Raw genomic sequence first — 14,293 nt, 5'->3', positions numbered from 1 at the left:
AATCCTCTAATCCAAAATATTCCATATAGGGCTCGTTGGATGCGCAATTACGTCATCTTTTAATTGGTACCTTCAGGATTGCCATAACTTTATTTATTTGTGAAATATTTCATTTTTTATTTACATTAATTAATTAATTAATATCTCAAATATAACAAAAAAGGACATCTCAATATTTTTTGTGGTGAAAATACACATTTTTATCTCTCAAAAACAAAATATATAAAAAAAATAAAAAGGACCGAACTTAAAATAAATTGGAAAAAACTTTAATTTTCAAAAAAATGGGTCAAAATTTGACTTTTTTGAAATTTTGTTTGCACCATTCGAAACAGCAGGAAAAAAACAGTTTTTGAAAAAATCTAACAGTACTTCGTGGTTAAATTACTTACCTCTAGGGTTAAACTATGTGCAAGTTACAGCCCGATTCGATCAACTTTTTATTTTACTTAGTTCTCAACAGGAATTTTGCCCCGTATATACAGGGTGTTCCAAAAGTATGGAAACTTGCAAATATCTCGAAAAGTACGAATTATTGTAAAAAATGTTCAAGACAAAAGTTGTTCCAAACAAAAAGATGTACATCTTTGAAACCAAAAAATTGGGCCCAGAGACCAATGTTGGGCTCTACAATGAAAAAAGTAGTTTTCTTAAATGAGACCACTAATTTTCAGTATCAAATTCGTAATCCCCATGAAATTCTGCGTACAGACATGTGGTATAAGTGCCCAAAATATTGGGCCCAATCCAAGATATTGGGTCCAAAATTTATCAAGAGATAAATAAATTTTAAAAAATCGCATCTTGGAGGGTGTAACGTGGCACATTTTTTTGTAAACAAGTTACATGCTTAAAGTGCGGGCGTTGCCCATGGTTGCGTAGGATTTCTCAAATCAGGGTCAAAATATTTGTTTTGTTATTGTTTATTAACACAGGCACACAAAAAAAAAAAGTTGTCTGTTTCTTGAACTACACATATATTTCCTATAGTATTTTGGCCCGCTGAAACCGAATCTGAGCTCAGAATTGCTCCATCACCCTCAGTTTTTTTTTAAATCGACCAAAACCACCCTTAAACGGACAAATTCACACTTCGGAGATAAAAAAAAATCAACTTATTTTTTAAAAAAACCAAATTTTACATCTACGAAACTTTGCTCCACTAACTCAAAAACAAAGCCAGCATTGATCCAGCACCCCCTGAATTTTTTTAATCGAAAAAACTACCCCTAATCTGAAGAATCAAATTCAGGAGGTAAAACAATAAAATAACTGATTAAAAAATTTTATAACCAGATATTTTTACTCTAGCAATGCAGAAACAAAGCCAGAAATGCTCCCTCACCCTTTAAAAATTTTTTAAATCGAAAAAACCACCCTTAAATAGAAAAATTCAAATTTAAGAAGTAAAAAAATATTAAATTACCGGCTTTTTTTAAAAACAGAACCTTACATGTTTGTAGTTTTGCTCTACTAACTCAAAAAAACAAAGCCAGCATTGATCCAGCAACCCCCGAATTTTTTTAATCGAAAAAACTACCCCTAATCTGAAGAATCAAATTCAGGAGGTAAAACAATAAAATAACTGATTAAAAAATTTTAAAACCAGGTATTTTTACTCCAGCAAGGCAGAAACAAAGCCAGAAATGCTCCCTCACCCACTAAATTTTTTTTTAAATCGAAAAAACCACCCTTAAATAGAAAAATTCAAATTTAGGAGAATAAAAATTAAATAACTGACTTTTTTAAAACAAAACCTTACTACATCTATGTATTTCCGCTCCACTAACTCAAAAACAAAGCCAGCATTGATTCATCAACCTCTGAATTTGTTTAATCGAAAAAACTACCCCTAATCTGAAGAATCAAATTCAGGAGGTAATACAATATAATAACTGATTGAAAAATTTTACAGCCAGGTATGTTTCCGCATTGCTGGAGTAAAAATACCTAGTTATAAACTTTTTTAATCAGTTATTTTATTGTTTTACCTCCTAAGTTTGATTCTTCAGGTTAAGGGTAGTTTTTTTATTTAAAAAAATTCAGAGGGTGATGGATCAATGCTAGCTTCATTTTTTTGAGTTAGTAGAGCAAAACTACATACATGTAAGGTTCTGTTTTTAAAAAAAGCCGGTAATTTAATATTTTTTTACTTCTTAAATTTGAAGTTTTCTATTTAAGGGTGGTTTTTTCGATTTAAAAAAAATTTAGAGGGTGAGGGAGCATTTCTGGCTTTGTTTCTGCATTGCTGGAGTAAAAATATCCGCTTATAAAATTTGTCAATCAGTTATTTTGTTGTTTTATCTCCTGAATTTGATTCTTCAGATTAGGGGTAGTTTTTTCGATTAAAAAAATTCAGGGGTGATGGGTCAATGCTGGCTTTATTTTTTTTAATTAGTAGAGCAAAACTACAAACATGTAAGGATCTGTTTTTAAAAAAAGCCGGTAATTTAATATTTTTTTACTTCTTAAATTTGAATTTTTCTATTTAAGGGTGGTTTTTTCGATTTAAAAAAATTTTAAAGGGTGAGGGAGCATTTCTGGCTTTGTTTCTGCATTGCTGGAGTAAAAATATCTGGTTATAAAATTTTTTAATCAGTTATTTTATTGTTTTACCTCCTGAATTTGATTCTTCAGATTAGGGGTAGTTTTTTCGATTAAAAAAAATCAGGGGGTGCTGGATCAATGATGGCTTTGTTTTTTTGAGTTAGTAGAGCAAAACTATAAACATGTAAGGTTCTGTTTTTAAAAAAAGCCGGTAATTTAATATTTTTTTACTTCTTAAATTTGAATTTTTCTATTTAAGGGTGGTTTTTTCGATTTAAAAAAATTTTAGAGGGTGAGGGAGCATTTCTGGCTTTGTTTCTGCCTTGCTGGAGTAAAAATACCTGGTTATAAAATTTTTTAATTAGTTATTTTATTGTTTTACCACCTGAATTTGATTCTTCAGATTAGGGGTAGTTTTTTCATTAAAAAAAATTCAGGGGGTGCTGGATCAATGCTGGCTTTGTTTTTTTGAGTTAGTAGAGCAAAACTATAAACATGTAAGGTTCTGTTTTTAAAAAAAGCCGGTAATTTAATATTTTTTTACTTCTTAAATTTGAATTTTTCTATTTAAGGGTGGTTTTTTCGATTTAAAAAAATTTTAAAGGGTGAGGGAGCATTTCTGGCTTTGTTTCTGCATTGCTGGAGTAAAAATATCTGGTTATAAAATTTTTTAATCAGTTATTTTATTGTTTTACCTCCTGAATTTGATTCTTCAGATTGGGGGTAGTTTTTTCATTAAAAAAAATTCAGGGGGTGCTGGATCAATGCTGGCTTTGTTTTTGAGTTAGTGGAGCAAAGTTTCGTAGATATAAAATTTGGTTTTTTTAAAAAATAAGTTGATTTATTTTTTATCTCCGAAGTGTGAATTTGTCCGTTTCAGGGTGGTTTTGGTCGATTTAAAAAAAACTGAGGGTGATGGAGCAATTCTGAGCTCAGATTCGGTTTCAGCGGGCCAAAATACTATAGGAAATATATGTGTAGTTCAAGAAACAGACAACTTTTTTTTTTTGTGTGCCTGTGTAATTGTTGTCGAATAATATCTTTTTCATATGTATCCTGCGAGCCCCCTTGGAACCTTGGAAACTTTTTTTTGTGATGTTCTGCGAAGCCATTGGAATGCAGCGTGACTACAACTACCCGTCATAGTGTTGTCACACTCACACAAGGCCATCTCTTCTACGAAACCGCTCGGTAATTCCCAGAAACCGTTCCCACATAGTACAGTATCGATTCAAATACAGTAGGATTTTCTCGGCATTATCCTTGTTCCTGCTTCGTGTGTCACCGCGCCTGTGCCGCCTTGCCACCTCCGCCCGCCTGTTGAGAGGAAACCAATACGTTACCCAAAACTCTATTGAATTTGTACCCGAAAATCGATTATCTTTGAATTGACCCGCAATTGCACCACTTTATAAAAGAACCCCTCAATTTTATTATAGAAATTACTTAATTTCTCTCCCTTCGGAACTTTGAGATTCGGTTCTAGAAGTTGATATTGCATTTTTAATTTCCTCGTCTATTCTCTATAGCTGTTAAGAGACACCTTCGTTCAGGCCCGTAGTTCTTTTCGGCACTTTGGTCAGAATATTTCCCCCTGATTCCATTAATCAGAATTCTCGATACCAAACCCCGTTCATAGATTTATGGAGGTTGAGGCCGAGGAAAGCAGATTCAAACAAATACAAAGATAAGAGAACGTGAATTTACATGTCGAAATTATACGACAATTTACTATTTTCGTTCAGTTATTACGTCCCTTATCGCGCGTAGTGATACAAGTCTCTTATGAGTAGGCGGAGGGGGACAAGCAGGCCGGCAAGGGCCAAAAGGGAACCACTCTCACTCTCTTTCGAAGCTGCAGCCATCGGCAACGCACGTGCTCGAAAATCTCTTTGCGTAACGCAAGTTTTTCTTTTACTTCCCTACCGCAATTCGCAAGTTTGCTTCTCGTTGAGTTTCGATTCCAGTGTTACGTTCGCTGAGATTCTAAAGTAAGGGTCAGTTTCACCAAATCCGGTTAAAAGTTAATTAACGATTAAAGCCAATTTAATCGCTCATGATTGGTCGGTTAGGGATTTAATCGCTGATTAACTTTTAATTAAAGTTGGTGAAACTGTCCCTTAGTCTCGTCATAAGCCTTTGGATTTACTGTGAAATGTAGTTTTTTCTGAGTGGTTCTATCGGCCTTCGTTTCCCCGCCATTTATGCTAAGTGATAAATTAACTCGCGTGTGTCCTAAATTGTGAATATAATTATGGGCAATTTATGATCGATGTATTATGGCGTTTAACATAATTTTTTTGGTGAGTTAATTGTCTGAAAAACCTTTTTTTTGTCATGGATTTCGCTCGACCACGGACCAGGACTCCTCGGTAATATGTAAGTCTTTGAATATTGTTTCGCTTTGTATCTTTCTTTCTTTTCTTTATTCTAATTATCAAAATTTACAATTTCATATTTCCCATTGTGTATTATTGTTAAAACGAACCCGAAATGAAACCCCATAGTGAAACTACAGATACCAATTTACCCAAAAGTGAAACCACAGATACCAAATTACCCCAAGCGTCACAAAATATTTAACGCTTTGTTTTTCCCCCAACGATACCGAAATTACCCCGCATGTGTTACTTTAATTAACGCTTCGCTTTATCCCCCATGATGCCAAATTACCCCAAGCATCACAAAATATTTAACGCTTTGTTTTTCCCCAACGATACCGAAATTACCCCGCATGTGTTACTTTAATTAACGCTTCGCTTTATCCCCCATGATGCCAAATTACCCCAAGCGTCACAAAATATTTAACGCTTTGTTTTTCCCCCAACGATACCGAAATTACCCCGCATGTGTTACTTTAATTAACGCTTCGCTTTATCCCCCATGATGCCAAATTACCCCAAGCGTCACAAAATATTTAACGCTTTGCTTTTCCCCAACGATACCGAAATTACCCCGCATGTGTTACTTTATTTAACGCTTCGCTTTATCCCCCATGATACCAAATTACCCCAAGCATCACAAAATATTTAACGCTTTGTTTTTCCCCAACGATACCGAAATTACCCCGCATGTGTTACTTTAATTAACGCTTCGCTTTATCCCCCATGATGCCAAATTACCCCAAGCGTCACAAAATATTTAACGCTTTGTTTTTCCCCCAACGATACCGAAATTACCCCGCATGTGTTACTTTAATTAACGCTTCGCTTTATCCCCCATGATGCCAAATTACCCCAAGCGTCACAAAATATTTAACGCTTTGCTTTTCCCCAACTATACCGAAATTACCCCGCATGTGTTACTTTAATTAACGCTTCGCTTTATCTCCCATGATGCCAAATTACCCCAAGCATCACAAAATATTTAACGCTTTGTTTTTCCCCAACGATACCGAAATTACCCAGCATGTGTTACTTTATTTAACGCTTCGCTTTATCCCCCATGATACCAAATTACCCCAAGCGTCACAAAATATTTATCGCTTTGTTTTTCCCCCAACGATACCGAAATTACCACGCATGTGTTACTTTAATTAACGCTTCGTTTTCTCCCTAATGATACCATATTACCATTTCCCCCTTGATACCATTATACCCCATGATACCATTTTACTCATTGCGTTCCTTGGAACGACGTTTTTGTGAAACTCTGTTATGCACTTTGACCCCTTTGTGTCGCTCGTTATGATACTTTACTATTTTTCCCCAGATACCTTTTTGCCCCGATTTGTTCTTTTGAACAATAATTTTTTTTGCCCCGGATACCTTTTACCCCTATCGTGCCTTGGAGATCGACGTTTCCTTGTTCCCCAAAGATACCGTTACCCCTCTTTTCTTTCAGCTCACAGGAATCAGGATTATCAACTTATTTATTATGCGCTTCCGTCAATTATGTTTTATTGTAACATTGATTCTTTTTTTTGCGATTTGAAATGTGTTAATTTCTTTTTTTATTGACCAAAAGATTTGAGAAATCATGATTAAAGCGCCATTTATTAACTTCCTTTTTTTTTGCAATTGCCTTCCATATTAATCGATATTTCCGCGTCTCCATTGTTACGATTTATTTTTTTGGAATTGCAATTTTGTTTATGAATTATATTTTTTTGGAAATGGCTTTATACTTTATCTCGCATAATTAATGTCGCGTTAGGAGATATTTTATTTTGTATTATTATTATTTGTATTTGATTCCCAAAGTCCCCTATTTTTGAATAAAATATCATTTATATTTTTTTTATCTTAATTCCAGTGATGCAAATTCTTTACTAAATCTCGGCCTTTGCTCCCCTGAATGCTACCAGCAATGTTTGCGAAACGTTGCAAAGTTCCTTTTCTTCCTTTTATATCCTTTTATTTTTATTTCGCGTATCTTATTGATTTTTTTTTATTTAGTCTTTTGCCGATTTTGATTTTATTTGAGTATTTTGTTGAGATCCGGTCTCATTTATTTATAATAATGATTTTATAAATCTTTTTTTTTTGCTAAATTTTTAATTTTGACAATTTTTGGTGATTTAGTCTCATTTTAAATTGGAAAATAAAAATTTAATTATTTCACGATCTCGAGAATTTGTTATCTCTTTTTTTTGTCCCATGAAAGGACTGGCGCCCATCTGTCTGCGGAATCATCTCTCTCTCTCTTCGTTGGAATAGGAACCTCTCAACTGATTCTCTCTTTTTCTCTCCTTTGTTCTGGACTTGAAGGCTTTGGCATCATCGTTCGAAATTCCCGTTTTGATCATTTAATATTTTGAGATTGTTTGTTTGTCGACCTCCACCTTACTTATTTGTTTATTATTAAAATAAAATTCGTTTTATTTTGTTTTAAAACTAACCTTTGTAAATAGTTTGTTGCTATTTTGAATTTTGATAATTTGTTGTTTGTCCAGCTTTGAATTTCTAATCATGTGACCCCAAAAACTCCAAAAGATGCGATTTTTTAAATTTATTTATTTAACGAAAAATTTTCTAGTCTTCTTGCTTCGTACTCTTTCTTCCCGGTCACTACAGTTAAATTTGTAAAAATACGCTATATCTATATATTACCTGCAATTTTTCGGTGCTTAAATTAGATTTTACACTGCTAATACTAAAGTCATCGAACTGCTCAATTGAGGTTATTTCAGGTTGAACAAATTGTGATTTTGAGTTATCTGTAATTAAAGATATTCAAGTAAATTTTCATCCTTAGTGAAACGGATATTGTTAGATATATTAATATTAAATTTATCTTATCCCACACAGCACAACTTATTGCTGTAAGGTTGTCGTATCATTATTTGTATGGATTGTAAGGTTACATCGTAAGCATGTAGTAATCTTACCGGGTGGACTTAAAAGTTCCGTCCTGATAGTTACATGCTTTGTGTAAGGTTTGCGTTTAAAAAAATTGATAGGTTTCGTTGAATCTTGTCTCCTGGGATTTTCCAGGGTCAGTAACACATGTATACAAGGTTTATTTAATATCACATTGGTTTCCAATATATTTTTGTGTGCTGAACAATATCACGAGTTCCAAAACTGTGTATTACGTCAGGATATTAAAAAATAGGGGTAAATTCCCCAAAAAACATGATCGCGTTCAGTACATAAAAATAAATTGGAAACCACTGTGAGATATCTGATAGAAACCTTGTACACTTCTGTTAAAGACCCTGGAAACCACCAAGAGACAAGTTGCAACGAAACCTATCAATTTTTTAAACGTCAACTTTAAACAAGGATATCTTATACAAAAAAATATTTTTAAAAGTTCTAAATTGTAAATTGTATATTGATTATGCTAATTAGTGGGAGAAATGTCATGAAAATGTCAATGATCATATTACACTTCAATCTTCACATTCTTCACGCGCATAAACAAACATGCAAACTTGTTGCAAACAAACATACAACATGTTATTGTAACATGACAATTCACAATAAATAACATTTTGAATTTTTTAAATCTGACGTCAAATTTGGATTCACTGACCCCAAAAACCTTAACCCTTTAATGCCTGACTTTTTTAAAGTAACGAAAAATTCATCACCCACTGTATTTAAGGGTTTTCGTGGTCGCTGATTTCGAATCCGATATCAGTTTTTCAAAATTTTCAAAATTCAAAATTACGGATACAATATGGAGAACGATTTTTTAAGAAATTATCAGAGTTGTATGAAACTCGTTACTCGGGGGTTTTTGGGGTCGCTGTTGACAAATCTGATGTCAGTTTGCCAAAATTCAAAATGTCAGATCCAATATGGCAGATGATTTTTTTAAAAATTAGCGGATTTGAATGAAACTCATTCCTAGGGGAGTTTTTTGGGTCGCTGATTACAAACTGATGTTAGTTTTTCAAAATTCAAAATGGCGGATGATTTTTTAAAAAAATTATCACATTTGCATGAACTTCAAACCTAGAGGATTTTGGGGTCGCTGATTACAAATCTGATGTCAGTTTTTCAAAATTTTCAAAATTCAAAATGTCGGATCCAATATGGCGTACGATTTTTAAAAAAAATTATCGAATGTGCGATGGCTGTTTAGAAATCCAGGGCCAATTTTTTGACATTTGCCTACCTACTTGTAGTTACTGGGTGTTACATCACGGTATCAATTTTTCCTAATTTTCCTCTTAATTATTCATTAAAATAAGACATTTCACATAATCCTATCATAATTTTAGTATATTTTAAACTATATGTCTTATTTTAATGTCTTTCTGTATGTATATATTAATAGGATAGAGCGGGAAAACGAAATCGATCTCAAAAAAGAAATGACATTTGTTTTCACCATAAAATTCAGAGAATAAAGAGCTAAAAATAAGGTACATATAAGCGAATGTAAAACAAGTTCAAGCTTGTTTGTTTACACGCGTGAAGATCCAAATGTTATATGATCTTCGTTGTTCGAAACCCCATTATGAACATATAGGAAAGAGAATTCTGAGAAGAAGATTCATTGTCATATGTGATGTAGATCATTACTATATAAGGAAAAAGATCCTATTTTTAGATCACCCCCTCCTTAATAATGTGACATTTCTCCCACTAATTAGCATAATCGACTAGTATATAAACAAGAGCTTTTTCCATAAAGCTTGTCGAAGTTCCGGTGCAATCTCTAACATCATAGAGCGACCCTTCAGTTTTCTTTCGCGATAATTATTGTATTCTTTCCTGATAGCTAATAGGTGCAAGTTATTTTGACTTTTCACTTAAAACATAGTTCTTTCCTGATAGCTAATAGGTGCAAGTTATTTTGACTTTTCACTTAGAACATAGTTCTTTCCTGATAGCTAATAGGTGCAAGAGAAGCAAATTAACACTTAGAATCAACAATTTAATAAAAATTAACTGTCGTATTTATAAATATAAATACTAAAGAAATTTTGCATTATCTCTTTCCTAAATTTATCAATTTAATATATGTTGCTTCTCTTACACCTGCAATAAAATTCATTCTTGTCAAAGTGCGAGTGACGAGAAAAAACAATAAAGAATATTGTAATTCTTTAAATAGGTATAAAACAATTAAAGTCGTTAAAGTTACACAAGAGCAACAAAACAAACTATTTCAAATTAAATCAAAACCAATTTATAACAACTAAGCTATAATCATCAATATATCCGACTTCATTGCTAAAAGTTAGTAACAGAATTGTAATCTTGTATCATTATTATATAATATTAATCAATAAATGTTATAAAAGGGAATAATTGACTTGTCATTGCAACGCAAGACCCGTAGTTTTGACAAGTGACCACGATCCTACATAAAAATAAATATCAGGCTTTTCCAACCTGATTAATCAGCCTTATTACCTTCAAAGTAAATAAATTACAATTTATTTAAAAACCACGCCTAGTTCGGAACGTAACACTGGGATCAACCACGGGGAGGTTACAAAACACTGCTTCCATTTTTTTGTTTTTTTTATTTTTTTAAAGTTACATTAGTTCCGTAATCAACGACCCCAAAAACCCCTTAGAAACAAGTATCAGGCAGATCTGATAATTTTTTTAAAAAAATCTCCCGCCATATTGAATCCGCGATTTTGAATTTAAAAAAAATAACATTAGATTCGTAATCAAAAACCCCAAAAACCCCCGAGCAGTTATTTTTGCTAACTTATATTGCATTTCTCTTTATAATTTTCTATGTTTTAAAAATCTTACAAAAACATACTTGTGTTTATATTGTCTCAACAAAGAAATGGGACTACCCTATTGAAAAAAAACACGTATAATTGTACGTATAATAATACGTATTATTATACGTATAATTATACGTATAATAAGACATACGAATTTGAAACAAGAATTATACGTATAATTATACGTATAATAATACGTATAATTAATTATACGTATAATAATACGTATAATAATACGTATAATAATACGTATAATTATACGTATTATTATACGTATAATTATAATTCTATTAAAAATAGAATAATAGAATAGAATAATAATAGAATAATTAGTAGCAAAATTGCGCTGAAAATTTTTAGAAATTTTAAAATGCAAATTAAATTTCTCGAAAAAAAATATCGTCTAATGTCAATTCAAGCAGTCACCCATCCAAGTACTAACCGCGTCCAACGTTGCTTAACTTCCGTGATCTGATGAGAACTTGTTCCTTCGCCTTGGTGTTTCCGCTGTCTTGTCTTGATTAATAACTTTGTCGTATAAGTATCACTAAAAGTGAGGTGCGATACAATACTTATACGACAAAGTTATTAATCAAGACAAGACAGCGGAAACACCAAGGCGAAAGAACAAGTTCTCATCAGATCACGGAAGTTAAGCAACGTTGGACGCGGTTAGTACTTGGATGGGTGACTGCTTGAATTGACATTCGACGATATTTTTTTTCGTGAAATTTAATTTGCATTTTAAAATTTCTAAAAATTTCCAGCGCAATTTTGCTACTAATTATTCTATTCTATTATTCTATTTTTAATAGAATTATAATTATACGTATAATAATACGTATAATTATACGTATTATTATACGTATAATTAATTATACGTATTATTATACGTATAATTAATTATACGTATTATTATACGTATAATTGTACATATAATAATACGTATAATTGTACGTATAATAATACGTATAATTATGCGTATAATTATACGTATAATTATACGTATAATAATACGTATAATTATACGTATTATTATACGTACAATTATACGTGTTTTTTTTCAATAGGGTACCATTATCGTCAAAAGCCTCAAAGTAATACTTATCATCTATTTCGTTACAAAGCAGAACAGTATCCGAAGAACTGGGCTCGATCATCGGCGTCCTCTTCTCCATCTACAGAGTTGGTGGCTCGATTATTTTGTCCGACGAAACCTCTCCCGATCTCTCGTTAATGAAGGCCACTGTGTCCTCCCTGGAGCTCGATCCGCTCGTTGAACTTGATCATCTCTCACCTCCTGACACTCTCGGTGATTTTGTGGAACAATTTCGCGCTTGGTGGCCTGTTTTTGAACATTTAGAGCAGGCACCTTTATCTTTTTCGGGATTGGAACACTCGGTCGACACATGTCCAAATTCATTACACCGGTAGCATCTCACACGTAAACTTAATTTAGCTTCCTCGGATTTGGGTTTACTTTTCACATTTTTTGAAGCCACTGTAAATGAACCTTGTTTTGTAATGGCTCCTTTTTTCGATTCTCAGCTCGTTGCGAGTAATTCGTTGCATCCCGTCCAAAAGGTCAACAAAAGTACTATAATTTCCAGCCCGTGCGTGATACTTCAACAGAAAATCTGGAACTACCTCTATCATGTGCTTAATGGAAATCTCTTCCGTCAAATCAAGTCGGTTGATTAGTTTTAATTTATCTTGAAAATAAGAAGAGAACTTTTCACCTACTTTCCACATACCCGCTTCCATCTTCTTTGTACGTGGCAATGGATCCTCTCTACTTCGAAATACCTTGACCAATTCCTCCTTCAACTGTGGCCACGATTTACCGGCTATTCCCGGGGTGTTGTTGTACCACTCTAATGCTCGTTTTCTCAATCGTCTCGAAGCTTAAAGCTTGATAGTCGCGTCCGTCACATTGTCTCGTCTACACTGTTTTATTCCAGCTGGTGTTTTCTTAAAACACAAATTACGATTTTCTTTGTCGGACAGTTATCACATAACATAACACGGCACAACTTAAGTGCATATTCAAATCACGTTTTTGACTCTAGACCCCTTCGATATCTCACTTCTGACACTGTACGCGCAGGTATTGGGAACCGTGAGTGAAACTCTCAATTAATAATTTTAATAATATGTCTTTATTGTTCAAGATGGCAAATTAGACTGTTTCATTTACAAAAGAAATATAGGGAGGTCGCTCTCTCCCGGAAATACAAAAGAGGCCGCCACTCGAATGACGATAAATTTAATTTAAATAGTTAATTATCGCTTACAACTAATTTTAATAAATGGCTTTTAAAGCTAAAGATATTTTTGTCGAAAATTAGAAAAAAAATATTAAAATTGTTTAAAATAATCATTTTTGACCGTTTTGGCTTCATTTACTAAAAATCCTGACGTGATGAAGCAATTTGCAGGTTGTTGATGACAAAATCCAAAAAAATGGACAGATTTTTTGTAAAATGAGGTTAAAGTGGAAAATTCGAAGTGAGCCAGATGTAAACACTTAAAAATGAGTTGAACCAAAAATTTGAATTAAATAGTTTGAAACTTATTACACAGGGGTTTTTGGGTCACTAATTGCGAATCCAGTGTTAGTTTTTAACAATTCCAAAATGGCGGGTCCAATATGGCGGACGACTTTTTTAAAAATACATCGAGTTCACACAAAACTCATTACTCAGGGGTTTTTTGGGTCACTGATGGTGAATCCAGTGTTAGTTTTTAAAAATTCAAAATGGCGGATCCAATATGGCGGACGACTTTTTAAAAAACTCTTCCTACTCACAAAAAATCAATTTCTCTAATCGTAGCATTGAAAGAATATATTTAATCAAAAAGTAATAGTTTGTTTTAACCCAGCTATGAGAAAATGAAGATTTGACATCGAATTCTTAGTCAAGGCGATTCCAGAATGGGTGCAAAAGAGAAGTCCAAGTACAAATCCCATGAGTACAAGAGATAGATAGTCTCTTTGTCTCTTTTGTTCTCATGGAATATGCAGTTGGACTTGGATTTGCACTTTCCTTTTGCACCAATTCTAGAATCGCCTTCATCGACCCAAAAAACCTCCAAGTTACATGTTTCAAGTGAATTGGATGTATTTTTTAAAAAATCGTCTGACATATTGGATCCGCCATTTTGAATGTTTAAAAACTAACACTGGATTCGCAATCAGTCACCCCAAAAACCCCTGAGTAATGAGTTTTATGTGAATACGATGTATTTTTAAAAATGTCGTCCGCCATATTGGATCCGACATTTTGAATTGTTAAAAACTAACATCGGATTGGCAATCAGTGACCCCAAAAACCCCTGTGTAATAAGTTTCAAACTAGTTAATTCAATTATTCGGTTCAACTCATTTTTAAGTGTTTACATCTGGCTCACTTCGAATTTTCCACTTTAACCTCATTTTACAAAAAATCTGTCCATTTTTTTGGATTTTGTCATTAACATTTTTTGTTCAGAAGGTCAAAAGCTACAAAATTGCAAAGTTACAAGAAATTTAACCCAGGGTATTTTTCTTATGTATTTTGTGCGGGGTCCTTTAAGGGGGTAACTGCATGTCAGAAATAT

The 14,293-nt window shown here is 33.1% G+C and overlaps 2 protein-coding genes across 11 annotated transcripts in view; one reads left to right on the top strand and one right to left on the bottom strand.

Annotated features, from left to right (window-relative positions):
* LOC127287886 (pseudouridylate synthase 7 homolog) overlaps positions 1-14,293 on the top strand; it is a 757,063-nt gene that overhangs the window by 36,587 nt on the left and 706,183 nt on the right. The gene's annotated exons all lie outside the window — the stretch shown is intronic.
* LOC127287884 (KN motif and ankyrin repeat domain-containing protein 2) overlaps positions 1-14,293 on the bottom strand; it is a 265,830-nt gene that overhangs the window by 50,446 nt on the left and 201,091 nt on the right. For 8 of the 9 annotated variants that reach the window (XM_051315023.1, XM_051315028.1, XM_051315024.1 and 5 more), the window contains one exon: positions 7,599-7,705. The exons of the other annotated variant lie outside the window; for it this stretch is intronic. In XM_051315023.1, coding sequence (XP_051170980.1) covers positions 7,599-7,705 — 107 coding nt within the window. The remainder of the gene's footprint in view (positions 1-7,598; positions 7,706-14,293) is intronic. 9 annotated transcript variants of the gene reach the window in all.

The sequence above is a fragment of the Leptopilina boulardi genome, unplaced genomic scaffold (genome assembly GCF_019393585.1).
Source record: "Leptopilina boulardi isolate dan_hultmark-lab unplaced genomic scaffold, ZJU_Lbou_2.1 LbouV2_377, whole genome shotgun sequence".
NCBI classification, from domain to species: domain Eukaryota; kingdom Metazoa; phylum Arthropoda; class Insecta; order Hymenoptera; family Figitidae; genus Leptopilina; species Leptopilina boulardi.
Note: the sequence above shows the minus strand (reverse complement) of the source record. Positions and strands in the feature narration are given on the sequence as shown.